Source organism: Echinops telfairi, unplaced genomic scaffold (assembly GCF_000313985.2).
Source record: "Echinops telfairi isolate 266 unplaced genomic scaffold, ASM31398v2 ScPeMD7_2573;HRSCAF=3158, whole genome shotgun sequence".
Taxonomy (NCBI): Eukaryota; Metazoa; Chordata; class Mammalia; order Afrosoricida; family Tenrecidae; genus Echinops; species Echinops telfairi.
In genome coordinates this window covers 17,657,639-17,675,728 of record NW_022106471.1, presented here as the reverse complement: position 1 = coordinate 17,675,728, position 18,090 = coordinate 17,657,639, and the positions used below count along the sequence as shown (strand labels likewise).

Here is an 18,090-nt window from a genome sequence, read left to right as displayed (position 1 = left end):
TAAGGAGTTTTCTTATGACCCTAGCAATTGCTTCTCGATGGTTCTCTCTGGATAGATCTTTTTAAATGGAGAGAGAAAAGGCATTTTAGAAACACTGAAAGTCCTTCAGATTTTTGAAGTTTATATCAGGAAGGGATGAAGTACAGAGTGGAGGTCGGTCCAGGGGGGGTGACCCACAATCATCAGAGTTGAATGTCTCAAGACAAGAAAAAGAATAACTTCTAAAACCTTTATATTTACGATGACCTGCTTATAAAATTGAATTGGGCAGGAAGGTGAAGCGGTAAGGGTTCGTAAGAAAAATAAAGCATCTTTGTTAAGGTAGGTCGCTGCCAATTCGGAATGCATTTTAAGCTATGATGTTTTGTTAATATGTACTATGTACATATTACAAATGTAAAATTACAATGCATATTAATGTATTAATAATACCTCATTATTAATATGCACTACATACAATGTTAAAGTGCATAATCTGCACGTTATCATACTCGATTATTCACACTCAGATGATCAAAGAATAAAGATTAGGTTTATAAAGATATTGATAATGAAAGACAATAATGAGTTTTTTTTTAAAAAGTATTCCATTTACATCCGAGTTTCCTTCCAAGTGTCATTGTTCGGCGGAGTCCCTGGGTGGCAGAAACAGTACTGAGCTCGACTGCTAGCACAGAAATTTAGAGGTTGGAATCCACCCAGAAATAAATGTCTAAGAAAAGCCCAGCAATCTACTTGCAAAAAAACCTAAAACACCCGATGAAACTCTGATCTATTCTGATGCAAAGGAGCTTACTACGAATGGATTCTACTCAACAGAGAAGGGGTTAAAAAAAATCATTAGTCAGACATCATAATGCACAAGATTCCCTGATTAGTTATGGGCCAACCAAATCAAAGGGCAAAAAAAAAAATACACCACAGTTTATGTATGGCACTAACTCAAGGATTAATTCATCAACAAGGAGATGTGCTAGGCTTGGAACATTATTAACACAAAAAATGTTTTGCATAAACATTAAGAGAACATAGAATTTAGTGTGTATCAGAACAAAGACAGTCAGAATATAAAATTGTTTTAACAGTGCCACATCAGTCCTATAAGAACTCTAAACATAAGTGGACATTACAATATGCACAACACATTTTCTCTACAAAGTCAATGCAATTCTGATTCAAATTCCAGCACAAGTCTTCAAATAAAGGGGAAAATTATACCATCAAGTTCATAAGCCCAGGATAAATAAAACATTACTAAAAAACAAACAGAAAGCTGGAGGCCTCTTCCTCCAATTTCAAGCCCATGACACACCCAAACCAAACTCATTGTCACTGACTTGATGATGACTCATAACGGCCTTTAAGGACTGGTCAGAATTGCCCCTGGGGCTTTCCAAAACTGTGACTCTTTATGGGAGTAGTAAGCCCCATCAAGATCATTAGTAAGAGAAATACCAATTAAAACAATGAGCTGTCACCTCATGCCAATACTGATAGCCTCCCCATTCCCCCTCCTCCCCATCACCAAAAAAGAAAAAGCCGGAAAGGATGTGGTGAGGCTGGAACACTCAGGCGCCGCTGCAGGTACTAGAGAATTATACAGCCACCACGGAAGGAAAACACTGGTGCTTCTCTAAACTAGACTATGATCCTGCAACCTCTCTACTCGGTATATTCATCAAGGAAATAAACAACAAAATAAAAACTATATGCACACCCACAGTGCTTTCTGAAATGGGAAAAAGATGGAAATAACTGATAATCCAGGCTGAAGGAATGGAAAACTGGAACATCTACACAGTGGAATATTATGGTTCTCTAAAAAGCAAGAAACGGTCAACCACCACCCTCATGACACGGTCAGATTTGGAAAACATTATGGTTGGCAAAGTTAGTCAATCTCATAAAGACAATTCATCAGACCATTACTATCAAGGAGGTCAAACAAAAGCTAAGAAAAATGATTCACACACCAAAGATATCAGATTTTGAATGTTACGTGGAAGGGGGCACAGAGGAGAAAAAAGTGTGTGTGTGTGTGTGTGTGTGTGTTTCTATAAAGAGAAAAAGTAACATTGAAACTGACTTCAAAGATTTTGTAGCACGCAGGCTAGTTGCAAACAAACAACCTTTACAGGGTAGAATGCATTAAAATATTTATTGACTCAATTTCTATCTTTTACAAGTTATTTTTTGTAAACAGTTTTATTGGCACTTAAACCCTATAGCACATAATTCAATAGTTCAATCATATCAAGAAGAGTTGTACAATGATTACCACAATCAATTTTAAAACACTTTCTCCCTGCCCCGTCCCATGGTTAAATCACTTTTGAAATGAATTGTGTAACCACTGTCTTAGTGCTCCCTCCTCCTTCCCACATAGTTTGTTCACCCCACTCTCTCCCCTTCCCCATCTCCCATCCTGGTCCCTGCTTCCCCTATAAACCCTTGTTAACAGTTCTTATCTCTAGGCATCTACTTCTGCGCTTTTAAACCCAACAATAAAAAACAGAAACAAAATAAAGTGATAAAATAATAATAATACAAAGATAAAAATACAAATAGTGAGTAAGAAAGAAAAGACCACTGTGAATATTTAAAAGGTCAGGGAAGAAATTTTTGTCATGGAACTAGCAAGAAATACTTCCACTTAGAATTTCAAACTGGGAGGTCTACAAGCTATTCTTTACATAATTGTCTGGCTTCTTCAGAGAAAGCAAACATGACAGCTGCATTAATTTCACAGATCAAAATGAGACTAGGAAAATCATGACTATAAAACTTCTATTTGACACGTGGAGAAACTGACAAAAATGACTCCACATATTTACACAGAAGGAATTCACATACCATATTCCAGTCCGGTATACATTTTTGTCTCTTTCAGCGACACCATAGTTGGTACTCTGTATGAAAACAAAAGTGCTTGCATTTATTAATAATATTAATAAAAAGGATTAAGGGGGGAAAGTCGCATTGTTAAAATATTTAAATGAAAATAAAGATGATCTTCTTTAACAGTTTCTATCTTCAATTCTTTACTCTATCCTTTTGAAGATTAATGCTGTCTGGTTCAATAAAATCAATATTATCCACTACAAATAAAGAAAATGTCGACTTAATTCTAATGGCATTAGGGAAAAAATTCACCTACAAAGGAACATAATATTAAATATTTAAACATGAAATCTTGATAATAAACATTTACGCAAGAAAAAAGGTAGGCTTTAAATGACATGATATTTTTAACTGAAACTAGACCCCAGAGGTCAGTCAAGTCTGACTGACGGATATTAAGCAGACCGGCTTCTTTTGACGGTGTAATCCTCCCTCTCACGTCCAGACAATAGCTCTCTCTTCGCACCTGCCCCGAATAATCCTTTTGAAAACATTCAGATATGAAAACACTACGCTTCTTGAAGATCTCCCACACAGAATTGTTACCAAGACCTGATCCAGCTAGTAAATCTAATTACAAAGTTAAAGTCACTTTTTAGGTATATAAGAATAGGCTTTATAGAATACAAACCTAACATATACTTCAAATTTCAAAATATGAGATTCAAGTCAGTAACTTTTCTTTAAACAAAATAGTGACACCTTTAAAGGTGTGAAATATGGGCACAAAGGTCAAAGAAACACGGAGTTAGCATTATCAGATATAGGGCTCGCTAATGGGTGGAAATATTATTATGACTTATCACTCATGAACTGCACAATGCATGTAATGAAGAAACATTAAACCAATACCTTTCATATATATAACTAGTTGAATTAATTGGGTTATTTTACCTTAAAATTTGACTCTTATGGATTCTGGAATTTCTCGAAATAGGCAATACACATTAGGACTACTAAAATGCCAACAACTTAATTACCCTATATATGCGAGTATAGACCGACCCGAATGTCAGCGGAGGCACCTAATTTTACCACAAAAAATGCATTAAAAATGTGCTGAAAAAACCCGGCTTATACTCGAATATATACACAGTATTTCTTGCATTATTCTAGGGCTTCTGAAACAATAATACTTTCGTGTTTCAAAAATTTTAGTTTTTCTTCTGACTTCCAAAGGTTTTTATTTTACATAAAGCAAAGCTAACTTGTGTCTTTCAGATATTTTAGTTCAACTTTCAATTCAAACATGAGCATTCAATAAAAGTGTGTAACTGAAAAGATAAGATTCCTTTATAATCAAGTTCGATGGCAGTCATCAATTGCTACTATTGTCAGACTTAACTACAAAAGCATAAGACTGCTACTGCTCTCCCTGGTAGACCATGGGGAATTAGTTACTTGTCGTGACCTGTCCAACGAAAACGCGTCTCCACCTGTCCCTATAAACAGACAGACAGGTTTCTAGCGTCAAAGTGCGCTGGGCAGTCCACACCTCTGAACCAAAACCCACGGCCCCTGCGATGGTTCAGACTCTGAGCAATGCCCCCAGACCTGGTGAGACGGGCCCTGGGGTCTGCCAAGGCTGCACATCTCTCCCCGCAAAGTATCCTGTGACTGAACAGCATACCTTGCAGTTGGCAGCATAACCCACGACACTGTGGTTAGTCCACACGCAATCCTGAATCACAGTGATTCTTAACTACTGTCATATTTTACAAGTAACAGAAAAAAACCCACAGTTAACTGTAAATTACTTTCTACAATAAACTAAAAACTATCAAACAAAAAGGATTACCAACTGGGAATCTGAAATGTTTTTTGCTCTGTGCATTTCTGGCTCTAATTGCACTCTAATCTTACACTAATCATGTTTAAAACAAGTTTTAGCTAAGAGTCTTTAATCAAAAAATGAATTGCTTTTTGATTAGAAAATTTAAGAAATAGTATCACTTATTACCTATAAAAAACGAAGTTCATTGCCTTTAAAGTCAATTGCAATTCACAGCAACCCCTAAGTCCGAGCAGACAGATGCCTGTCTGTCTGCTGGAGCAGGTGGAGGGTTTCAAAGGAGCACTCCAATGCTAACCTTCCAGTGCCGTAAAGCTCCTCACTAATCTGGGTAGCCCTTAAAAATCTGAAATCACGCACTTAGCCTTTTGAAAGGCTGAATAAATACATCTTCCACTGTCTCTGAAGTAGTGAGATGAGCATATTTTCCCTTCCCCTGACTCCACCATCCACAACCAGCTCCATCCTGCTGCTCTGCGGGCTCGGTGCACCTCCCGGCACCCTGCCCGGCCGCTGAGTCTGCCTTACTTTGCTCTCTTCTAAACACGGTCAAACTAACTGGCTTACACCAAGCCGCTTTAGTATAAATAGAGCATGACATTTCTTTTGCTATTTATAAGAACGGTTTTCCAAAAGATTTCTGTATTATTCGAATTAAGTAATCAATCAACTGCTTGACTATGCTATAGGTCCATGTGTGTCCAAGTGCTCTCTTAGTTACTAGGGATGGACACAATCTTAACTGAACAGATTTAAGGGGTTTATCAAACATTTACAGGCAGGCATTCTTGTTAACATCTCTAGTAGGCGTATCTATAATTTAAACTAAATACCATTTTACACCAAATGAAACTCTTTCTGCTCAAATCAGTGGTCTATTCTTCAATTAATATGATTTAACCTCAAAACCGAGTACAATTAAAAAAAAATGGCCACTACAACACATACGTACCACCACCGACACACGATATCGGTTAGTCAAATCTTTTTTATAATGTCACTGCTGTTATCACTGAGTATGTGTGACTTGTGGCAACCCTGTGTGTGCAGAGAACTACTCTCCATGGGTTACACGGCTGTGTGACCTTTCGGAAGCACATCTCCAGCCACGTTTGCTGCGATGTCTGTGGCTATATTTGAGCTGCCAACTGTTGAGCTCTCTCTAAACAGAGTGCTCAACCTTTGCCCTATCCAGGGACTCAAGACCATGTGACTTGTCCCACTAGAGGACAGCCTTTGACTGCGTAGGTCAGCAGTATGAGGCTAATCACTGACAGGGAAGGATGGCAGAAGAGAACAATGACTGATACCCTTAAGGGAGGAAGCGAGAAGATACATAATACAGATCGAAATATGCACATAAAGGTAAATGAATTGTTATGAAACAGCTGCACACAATAAATACAAAATTATTTCTCTGTACAGTAAAAGAACCTCCTAACCAGCCCAATGGTCCTTCCCTGACAAATAAAAGCACACAGAAAAAAGTCATAAATCCAAGCCATGAAGAGAGTTAGCTTTTACCTTCAGGAGCATAAGCTTTTCACAAGAGACAATTACTCAGTTCAATTCTAGGCATCACTCACAGCATGAACACACGTGAAGGACTGGTTGGTTCTTACTCTGCTGCCAAGAGAAATCTTACACACTGCTAGATTTACAGTGAACCCGGAACAGAAACGACGTCTACGTAAGTATCAGTGAAAACAGTCGAGGGGGAAAAAAGGAGAAAACAGGGTTACTCACCGTGGAGTAGTAACCGTTTCCTTTTCTGTGTGCAGCTCCCCCAGCAGAGCTGGGAAGTTCCCTGGAGGTGCCAAGAGAGGTTAGCTAGCCCTGCCCCTCATCGCATAGCAACACATCCTGTCACATATCAATGAAATGGTCTCTCCCTTAGACCCAAGTAAGAATTTTTTGCGTGTGAAAAGTTAATGAAAGCTGAAATCCTAAGAATGAATTAAATAAGAATGACTTAATAGATCTATCAGAAGAATGGGGGCACAAAGTAAAGAAATATTTGAGATGGAAAAATGATGACTGCTCTACCTTGAGTCACCCTGCTTTGGACGTTTGTTTCGGTTGCATCTGAAATAGCTGGTTAACCCTAGGAGAGCGCATTACGTTGATTGCCAAGGGAGAAGTGGATGGTGACTTTCGGGTGAGGAAAGGCAAGTGTACAAACTTCCGGTTTGACCGTAGAAAGACATTAACCCAACTACCACAGGTGTAAAGGTAAAACTGAGAGTAAGCTATATCACAACACGATCAGTAAAAATAAAGCAGAGTAATAAGTTTCATTTTAATTTTTAAGATTAATTCAGCAAGCTGGAGCTCCTGCCAAAATTGTTAAAATTTGGTTTCATTTTCAATAAACTAAGAGATAATTACCTTTTAATTACCCTCAGGACTTTCTTTTACATATCCCATGAAACAGGAAGATATACAGGACACATGAGAATTACACTAGTAATCCTACATGTCTAAAAACCAAAACCCACAGTGTGGAAGATGTATTTTTATACTTAAGACAAGTGACTCATCTGAGCTTTCTACTTTTTGTCAGTCTCTAATCACGGCCCAGAAAATTAGTTTAGACATTTAGTTGTCATTTCGCTGAAAAATGGAATTTTAGGGCCTAATACATTCTGTTAAGAATTTAGATCTTCTTATAAGAAAACTCAGACATAAACTAAGCCTCTAATTTTCTTCAAAACAGAAATTTTCTAGGAGGCAGACACTATTAATACATACACAGGCAAACTTTATATAAGTAATCTAAGAAAAACATTTATACTAGTTAAATGTCTCACCTAGTTGAAATGATCATATAATTTCAATTTTAAAGATAGCTTCAGTTACTGTTTACTTCTAAAACCTGGTCTGAGTATTTCAGAAGATGTTAATGTCCTATAATACCAGTGCTAATTAACAGCTGAACTGTTATGAACAAGAAAAATTTCTCAGGTCTTAAGCAGACACTAAGAGCATTCATCTTAATGATGTGCTTTCTTTTCTCAGAGTTTAAAAAAAAAAAGCCAAACTATTTGCCAAATCTTGCTCACTGCTACTGCCGGTAGAGACATGAGCACAGAGTTTTCAAGTACTATGAGCTGCAGGAAGACCTCGAGGTCTTTGTGCCACCTACATTTTACTCAATTTCCCAATGTCCTAAGAATTTTCTTTCTTGTACTAGTTCCAAAATGGACATAAACAGGAAGCTTGAAAAAAAAAACAAAAACAGCAAGCTTGAGGAAATATAGAACAGAAAGATAAGTGATTTTTCCCCCCACCAACTTTTTGAGGAAAAAAAACACACCCCTCCCCCAATATATACTTTTCAATCAATGTCATCAAGCTGATTCTGACTAACAGCAACCCAAAAGCCAGAGTACAACTGCCCTGTGGATTTTTGAGCCGCTAAGTAGAAAATCTGGATTCTCCCTCCAAGTGGCTAGTGGTTTCACAGTGCTCAGAGTTTGCAGCCCAATGTGTGAGCAAGTTCACACGGCCAAAAACAGAACAATGGGACCACCACTTAAAATTATTTGTTTCATCAGATCAATTCAGATTTAGAAGATTTTTAGCAATTATTGATTTATATTAGAATACATTTTATAAATGTAAGGGTAGCATTTATTATACTTAAAAATGATTATCACAGAAGTCAAAGTGTTATACATTTTTTTTAAAGTGTAGAAATTCAGCTTTTCCAAATGATATTAAAATATCAGATGAAAGTGATACCACATTATATCGCTTTTAAGGGCAGAATTCTGCTAACTACTTAAAAGCCTGAGGGAAATGTCATAATTTTTGTTCATCTACTTGACTTTGTATCATTGCAATGGTACATATATGAAATAACTATAAAGAACCCTAAACATATGTATGCTCCATGATTAAATTGAGATTTTAACATGTTCAATTTCATCTATTTCATTTTAATAAATTACCAACTACATTCTCAAACACATAAGCATATAGTTACACGGATATATCTCTGTTAACAATACAATACATTTGGATATTTATGATGTTGAAATTTTCATGCTAAAAGAAAAATTTAAAGAAACAAAACTTTTCAGTCTTTTTCGGCATTTCTGGTAAAAGCTTACAAAGGATACTCAGGGTAATTTTATAACTTATAATAAGGAGTAATTTTAAAGCTCATAATAAGCAGAAATGTAGGCCAATAATCTACCTGTTTATCGTCCACAGTAAATTCTCAGAATTCCCATACTGAAAGAAAGACACACTTTTCTATCAAAAGCTGATCGACTTGATCTAGTCAAATCCATGGAGCTTTCTGCCCCAGCGCACGTCCACTTCCAAGACTAGCCTTTGCTTCCCTGCAGTTCGATTTCAGCACTGTGGAGCAGAGGGAGCTCGGCACGGGAAAACTCCCGAGCCTTAACAGACTCTTCAGCAATCAACTGCAATGATCTGTCAGGACTTAACAGAGTCTAGTCTACACATATGGGACATACATAATTTTGTCCTTGGATAAAATCTAAGATTCAATGACCACAATTCTCATTGTCAACCATTTCAATACAGCTCTAATTACTGATGTAATCAGGCTATCATGTATTAAATAGGTTTTCAGCATGCCAAAATGGGACAAGTTCTTACTATGGTACAATATTAAGAACATTAGGAAACTCAAATAATTTCTGTAGCGTCCTCATTTTTAAGTATCAACAGATTTGGGCTAAATTGCCCTCATCAGATTAAAAACCAAATGAACCCTGGAAATTCCTAGACAAGCTTCAAATGGGTTTTCTCACCTGAAATGATCCTCCTTTCCCACTAATAAACAACCAATGCCCATAAAGTATTTTCAAACGGAACTAAGTAAGAATTCCAAAAAAGCACAACTTTAAATAATGATGGAAATTATGGGGAGAGTCAAGCAAGCCACATATTTTTAACCGTTCTGTGAAGCTTTTTAAGATTTCTGTTACATAATTGGCAATTAATTCTCCCTTTTTATTTTCTGATGGGGCCCAGAAGGGGCGATATTTACATATTTTAATATAATTTTCATTAATTTGCCCAGCAATGAGGTGTTCATGTTGAAAGAAAATGATCAAAGATGATATATTGAAACTACTATCTACACTAATTAAACAAGACTCACTCATTTCATTTAAATGCAACATTGTCAGCATAAATGGCAGCACTAAATTAAATCAGGCATTCACTCACAAGAACACTCTCAGAGGCCTTTACATCTAACAATTCAATCCATCTAGAGCTTAAACTCATAATGAATACTCATCGACATTTATACTTAAAAAGTCTTGTTTTTTCTATTATAAACTTGAACATCAGCACTGATTATAAAGAATAGTATTAAAAAAATTATTCTATGCTAATACCACGTGAAAACTGAACAAAGCCTTTGAGAAGTTTATAGCCCTAAATTTAGGTTCCTCGGGTATTTTTGGCCTAATAATGGCAAATAAAAAGGTTACAGTGATTAAAATTAACAAAACAACCCAATAACAAAAGCAATGACTCATTAAGTGACTAACACTTTACATACATGTCAAACAAGCCAGCATATTATGTGAAGTAGTTATTTTTACTTACAAGTGCGTAACTGGCTCTCCTTTCAATGGAGGTAGGAGGTTTCCAGAGCCAATTAAACAGTTGTGAACTATAGTCAGACTCTGTAGAACATCATCTCTAGAAACGATAAAGTATGTTTTTATATTTTAGAAGATTATTGTTAACAACTTTCCTAGAATCAAGGACGAAGAATAAAAGCTTACAGTAAATGAGAACATACAAAACAAAGCAGAGCAATGACAACGGTATTCAGCTTATCTAATTAATAATAAAAACCAAAGCTCGCTGCCATCGAGTCAATGCTGACTCCCAGAGGCCCCTGTGGGTGTCTGGGACTGTAACTGTTTAAAGAGCAGGAAGCCCAGGCGGTCTCCCAGGGAGCTGCCGGTGGTTTCCAGGCGCCGACCAGGCAGATCGCAGCCCAACCTGTGACCGCTTCGCCACCAGTGCTCAGTGCTTGCCGTGGTCCTGTGATGAAGTCACCACATGTACACTACAAACACTGGACCCTTTCCCTTAGGGGGATTGTGGGAAACTGTGGTTGGGACATTTTCATCATTAATCAATAATTCTTTTTTTTTTTTTTAAAGGGAAAAACATTTATCTAATGCATCTACTCCTAACACTGACAATTACATGCTGTCTCACTTACAACAAAAAAGACTAACATTTTCCTGACCCAGAGTAACCTGACTGCATGTTTCTTTAATTTCCAGTGTCACACCCATGCTGTCCGCTACATTTTTCTATCGGTTGTTGTGATAGTTACATATTTCACATCAACTTGAGGATGCATAAAAGTGCATGGGGTCACTGGGAGAGCTGCATGTTTCCAACACCCCGGCCTGTGAGCTCCATCATTCTGCATCAATGTGTGTGGCTTCTTGAGTTTGAAGAGGGACTTATGGACTAGTATCAGACTATGGACTTGAGTTGGGCCAGGCTGGGATGTTTTCTTGATATATATAATTACTTCTTGATATAAAATGCTTTATTAGACAAATGAGTATCACTGGATACCTTCCTCTAGTCAACCTGCCCTAATACAGTCATCATCTACTTAATATATGGGGTAATTAAGTAGATATTTACTGATAAAGCTGAGGCAAAAAACAAAACAGAAAGTCATTGCCAGAGTCAGTTCAGATTCAGTGATCCCAGGGAACAGAGCACAACTGCCCTGTCGGGTACTTTTTCAGAAGCACACTGCCACATCTCGGAGCTGCTGGCAGGCTCCGCGTGCAGACTAGTCCAGGAGCAACTGCAAGCACTTCGCACTGATGGCCAGTCCCAGGTTCGTAATGCACTACTTCTGCTTAGATTTGAACAGACTCTGCATTAACTAATCGCAATTAATAATAATTCAATGCCGTTTATGAGGCAATTTGGAATTGAAAAGACTCTTTACCAAAGATTACCACGATGAAAAAAGGAAAATAGAACTACAGATCTTCCAGCTTATTAGCTTTGAAAGAAGACCTCGTAAAAAAGATGAGCTAGAAAGCACTTACCAGTCAGCGTTGGCTGAGCACACGCCTTCTCCACAGCGATTCCTACAGAATCTGCTTATTAAAATTGACTGCATACTAATTTTTTCTATTATTTTAGGAACGTCTAAAAATGCAAACCATGAAAGTCTAACAGTCTCAAACTTTCTTACTTCATCTTCAAGGGGGTTGAGGATGGGTGTAGGAAATTCCTCTAAGTAACATTAATACCAAATTATGGAATTATTACAAAGCAATTACTTAAGGTGTGTCTGGAAAACCAGTTATTTTCTTTCAAAGGGTATTGGAGTACTACCATGTTTCTCCAAAAAATGTGCATGTGAAACTCCTGAGAATAAGGCCCATAAAACAGAGTAGACACATTTAAATACTCTGACAAATTCAGAGTCCCTGTCACACACCGTCTTGATTAGTCGTTTAAGTGCATTTATGGCAGGCATTCAAAACGCATGTTAAAAATCAACACATCAGATAAGCCACAAATTTAGGGAGAAAGTACACAGATTTATTTTTACCTGTAACTGAATAACATTAGTTGACTGTTAAAGAACACTGACCTAGACATTTCGAAGTCCCCACTCCCACAGTGCTCGAGTTTGGTGAGCTCAGGCTGAAGGAAGGAGTCCAACAGGTAGAAGGCAAAAGCCACTTCTTCTGAAGAAGGCACATGCCACTGGATCCCCAGATCCCACAGGTCCCCCGGCTTACCCCAGTCCTACAAGAGAAAAGCAATTGTTCAGCAAGTAGAGACGTTAAAAGTCACACACACACCCCTTCAAAGGCTTCGAAGTAGTGCATACCTAACCCAAACCTAATGCAGCAGTCACCCTGAAGAATCACTCAAATATGAGTTTTCCCTGAGTGACAGTAAGTTTAATCAATTGAGCCCATTTAGTGTAACAATTAGATGAGTCTCTTTATTTGCAGTAGTCAGGTAATGAAGTCACCACATATACTGAATTACAAAGCATGGAACCATTTCTCTTAGAACTATGGGGCCAGGGTCCTAGGAGACTGGTTAGGACATTTCCATCATTGGTCAATAACATTCTAATTAAAAACAACAAAAACTTTTATCTAATGCATCTACCTCTAACCAACACTTTCATTACATGCTGTTTCACTTATAACAACAAACTGGCCAAGAAGAATTTAACATTTTCCTGACCCAGAGTAACGTGACTGCACGTTTCTTTAGTCTCCAGCGTCACACCCATGCTGTTTGCTACATTTTTCAATTGGTCATCGTCTCATGCATTCCCAGATTCAGCTGCATTTCCATGGTTTCCAGTTTCACTGTGCACCAGAAAGGCTATTTCAGCACAGTCTGCAGTGGCTTCACATACAGATTGACAATTTTCCTCTTCCTTTCTGGATAAGTGAAGATTCATTAACACCAAACCCATGGCCAACAGCACTGTAAAACTCAAGCCCGAGCAACACTTCTCTTTGCCAAGTGTACCGCGGCTTTCCTATTCTTAGAAACACTAAACAACAGTGCTTCAAAACAAAGCAATGACAAAAGCACAAAAATGTAAACCAGTACACTGAGTAGACCATCTAACGGACACTTGTTTATGGTACAACAGCTAACAAGAAGGCTGAGCATTGTCTTGAGCAACCCCGGCTGGAAATAACTCCCATTATTCACCAGTCTGTGAGGTTCAACAAGTGACCGGGAATGTGGCAGGAATACTGATTTGGGCCTTTCAAGTAAATTTTGGCCACTAGGTAAATTCAGAAAGATAGAATCGGTGAATAATGCAGATTGACTGTATTGGAGTGGGTGGGTGGGTGGGTACTTCAAATATAGAAGTTAGATATGACATACCAAGTCACTGCACATGCAAACAGAGAACTAGACTTTCAGGACCACGCCATGTGCAATAGCACTATGGCGCGCATTCCAATCATCGCTGTAGCACAGTGCTGACCAGTCAGGAGTACACTCCTGACTTTCCATGCCTGAATGCTGCTGACTGGTCATGAGGTCACTCATGTTGCCATTTACATTCATGTTTACAGTTAGTTCCTGAGCCCTAAGCCTAAAGGAGCTGGCTTCATAGGAGTGCTTGGGCTTGAAATAGCTGGCCAGCAAATTAATAAATGATGTTTAAAATAAGGAACTGACATTTTTATATGCAAGAAAAACCAGAACAGCAACCCACACTTTAATTCTCTTAGAAAAAGAACCCAATCGATCCTGGAATCCTGGGTGATTGAAAATACTTGCCTTAATAGGAAAGTATTCAGAAAGAGGCTTGTCAAAACCACCTGGCACACTGCAGTATTCTGTAGGGTAGATGAGTGTGGTTGAACGAAGAAGATGATGCAAAAGGTTACAAGACAGAGTGTAGCCCTGCTTACAGGTTAAATGGAGGGTTCTTTGGAGAATCTGTACAAGCTGCTCCTTATAAGAAAGCAACTTCTTCCCATCCACGCGAGTAATCTGAAATGAAGAAAAAGTTCGGAGACAATTTGGTTACAACGATCAGAAATCATTAACTATAAAGTCCAATGTTCTGTCACTAACGTAGCCTAAAAGTCTTTATAAAAATGACTTTACTTTAGGATTTTCTTTTTAACTATATTCTTTATTAAAATCACACAGTTCATGAATTTGGACATTTATCTATATATATTTATTTTTCATTGACCCTGCCTTCTTGGGGAGACAAGACTTACTTAAGTGAATATAAATCATTACTATGATGGGTTTTTTTTTAACTTTGGCTCCAGAACTAACCACAAAGGAAACTAAAGCCACATTGTCAGACTTAAAGAATGTGGACAATAAATGAATTCCCAAATCTACCAAGCATTTAAATTGAGTGATCCAGATCAGAACTAATCAATCAGGTAGATATTTAAGCATGAAGTAACCACACTCCTTTGCTAAAAAGAAGTTCAATCAATATATCCTCAAAACTATTTGTTAGGGCTTTTTATGTCTTAATATCAGTCTGTTAAACAAAACAAAACAAACAAAAAACTCAAATGGAGACATTTTCAAGTACATGTTTTTAATCCAAAAATCTACAATACCTCAGACAAAAGTTGAAGACTCCAAAGTAACTCCTTGTCTAGTTCTTCATCATTCAATACATCGTCATCTAAAATTGGCAAAATAGTAGTGGGGGAAAATTATGCATGAAACCAAATACATGAGAAACCACCCACTGGAACCCTGGGGGCTGCACCACAAGTTAGCATCAACTAGGTGTTTGTATTTGACCAAGAGAAGTCCCCTGAGAGAAAGTGGTGTTTTTAAGGCAACCTGGGCGTGGTTCTTGTGGGTATAAAAATATTAATCTAACAAAGTAAAATTTCTAAACTACCTGCAAACCTAGATTAAGGTTGTTTTTTTTTGGTATGCTAAACACCTAACTGTGAAACTGAAATATTGTACAGCTAAAAGGACCTAGTTTCATCTAAGAGCACTAAAACTGTGAAGACAAATAATACCCTTATGACTTACTCATCGTAAGCTGTGTTATGACACTGCAGCAGTGGGGAACAAACAGCTTCAAAGATTCCTCTGGGCAGCACTGAAAATATATTTTATAGTTTTCTTTTAAAGGCACAGATTCTCAGTTGTCACAAAATAGACACTAGTTGTAATTCAGTCACAAACACACCCTATAAGCAGCTACTGTAAAGAAATCTGTAGTTTACACACCATGAGCACTTCTGAAATAAGGAACCACACACACACACTTGGGTGAACTGATTTGTGAACCCACAAGCCTGAGCTCACCTTCACGGCAGCCCGGCACATGTCTGCCACCATGCGGCCTGCCACTCTTGTCTCGAATATGTGAGAGACAGAGAAAGTAAAAACCTTCTGAAGAGCCACCTGGTAAAACAGGTAAGAAAAGAAATATCTAGTCAGCATTCTTTAGAAAATTAAGCATCTTTGGGAACAAAAATGGCAAATATATTCAGGATTACACTAAAAATAACCTAAGGCTATTTTTAATCATCTACCTTTATAGGTGGTTTAAAAGAAATCTCACAAGATCCTAACTTGAGCAAGATTTTATTTGGTACAGAAACAGCAGCACACAAAATTCCTGCTTGTGGAAGCAAATATAATTATTAGCATTGTTCTGGCTAATCCAATTTAGAAGGGCTGATGTAGTCTGTCATTCTGACAAGCACGAAGTGTACAGATCTGTCCCATGCCTTGCCAGCAAGTCGATTCAGCTCAGCTCAGCTCAGCTCTGCAGGACAGAGAAGGAAGGCAGCACAAGATTTCAAGAGCTGTGATCTTGACTGATCCCAGGTTCCCCACCTTTCTCCTAGGGAGCAGCTGGCGGGTCTGAACGGCTGGTTCTTAGCAGACTGCTTCCCCTGTGCTCATCTACCCGCACAGGCCAGCAGCATCCCACTGAACCCAGAGCTTACATTCTAACACGTCACGGAATCTTAACTGAATTGCTGAATGGATGTTTTCTGGACCTAGATCAACAATCTTAACAATAATAAACTTTACAATATTTATTACGGTAATCAAGAGATTACTTAGATTCATTTCTTTTTATTAATGTAATCTTAGTATCCATCTCAGATGTCGTAAATATCAACTCTTTTAGAAAACAATTAAAACCTAAAACTAATTCACAATTTTAAAAAATTGTTTAAAAAAGGTATAGACCTAAGCCTTTACTCAAATCACAATAAAGAAGTTTAAATGGTGAGTGTGTGTGGGGAGAAGGTGTGAAGACCTAGAGGGAGGACATGTGAGAAGCAATAGCTTCACACACGTTGATATTTTTTGGTTAATAAAGGTTTCCATGATTTTGTAGCCATACTTTTTGACTTAAAAAATCAATGCAATACTAAAAAAATAAAGACAATTTAGCATTTTGCCATAACCTTACTAAAGAGAGAAAACAAAAATGCAGTTTTATTTTATTTCATTTTTTTAAACATTTTATTAGGGGCTCATACAACTCTTATCACAATCCATACACACACACACATCAATTGTGTAAAACGCATTTGTACATTCATTGCCCTCATCATTCTCAAAACATTTGCTCTCTACTTACACCCCCGGCACTAGGTCCTCATTTTTCCCCTCCCTCCCCACTCCCCCCTCCCTCATGAGCCCTTGATAGCTTATAAATTGTTATTTTGTCATATCTTGCCCTGTCCGACGTCTCCCTTCACCCACTTTTCAGTTATCCGTCCCCCAGGGAGGAGGTCACATATAGTTCCTTGTAATCGGTTCCCTCTTTCCTACCCACTCTCCCTCTACCCTCCCTGTTTCGCCACTCACACCACTGGTCCTGTAGGGCTCATCCGCCCTAGTTTCCCTGTATTTTCAGTTCCTATCTGTACCAGTGTACATCCTCTGGTCTAGCCAGACTACGCACATAGTTTTAAAAGCTACACATGACAGGTTATCAATATCAAATAAATGTTTACAAAATGCCGTACTGGGATACGTTTCTAATCCCATCATGTTGATCAGTTTGCTATATTTAAGATTTAACTTTTATTAGGTGATAACAAACAAGTTTTAAAACTCTCTCCCAAATAATTAAATTTAATCGCAAATTAAATATACGCCTTTCCAAACTTTGGTATGAACAGAAGATAAGCTGGCATTATGTACAAACTTGAAACTTCAAGTACAACTTGAAAGTAAAAAAGTTACAAAATGTGCATTTAGTTTACTGCAGCAATGCTCTCTTACCATAAATATTTCTTTGGAACATTGTGTGAGGATCGTACTAAATGTAGAAGACAGGCCTAATTCAACTAAACTCTCCAAATGAGTCATTTTCTCAGTCTCTGTCTCTTCTCTTGTCTGCTCCAAGGTGCTACTTTCTATAAGTCCAAAGCATCTAAATAAACAAAGCATAGTATTTAGCAACTGAAAAAAGGCCTAACACTTTATAGTGATTAGATTTAGATTAAATCTCTATTGTCATGAACATTCAGTGACAGCCACTCATCTGTACACGATTCACAAATCAATGGTCTTTCAGTCATTTTCAAAGCACCACCCCCTTGCATTGTAGCTATGAAACAATGGTTTCTGGGACACACCAATTATGTTTTTGAGTGTCAGAAAGAGGATGGGATTGGGCTACATGCTCACCTGTCCATAAACTGTAAGACAAAATCCTCAAATTCAGCTGTGGCTGAACAAAGCTCTCGTTCCACCTGTAATGTCCCAATGTGGAGAAAAACTTCAAATTACCTTTAATTTTTTTGCCTCTAAACTAACAAAAATCAATTGTGGTCTACAAAATACATCTACCATTACATTACTATACTGAGTACCAAGAGAAATAAATACTG

General features: G+C 37.7%; 1 protein-coding gene across 1 annotated transcript in view; it reads right to left on the bottom strand.

Moving 5' to 3' along the window:
- The window catches only part of PSME4 (proteasome activator subunit 4), a gene marked incomplete at its 5' end in the record, with an annotated part of 102,806 nt that overhangs the window by 36,054 nt on the left and 48,662 nt on the right, over window positions 1–18,090 (bottom strand). Inside the window, 10 exons of the mRNA XM_004710219.2 lie at window positions 1–57; window positions 2,854–2,909; window positions 10,289–10,384; window positions 12,333–12,490; window positions 14,009–14,224; window positions 14,821–14,888; window positions 15,254–15,323; window positions 15,533–15,631; window positions 17,480–17,630; window positions 17,888–17,952. Coding sequence (XP_004710276.2) covers window positions 1–57; window positions 2,854–2,909; window positions 10,289–10,384; window positions 12,333–12,490; window positions 14,009–14,224; window positions 14,821–14,888; window positions 15,254–15,323; window positions 15,533–15,631; window positions 17,480–17,630; window positions 17,888–17,952 — 1,036 coding nt within the window. The remainder of the gene's footprint in view (window positions 58–2,853; window positions 2,910–10,288; window positions 10,385–12,332; window positions 12,491–14,008; window positions 14,225–14,820; window positions 14,889–15,253; window positions 15,324–15,532; window positions 15,632–17,479; window positions 17,631–17,887; window positions 17,953–18,090) is intronic.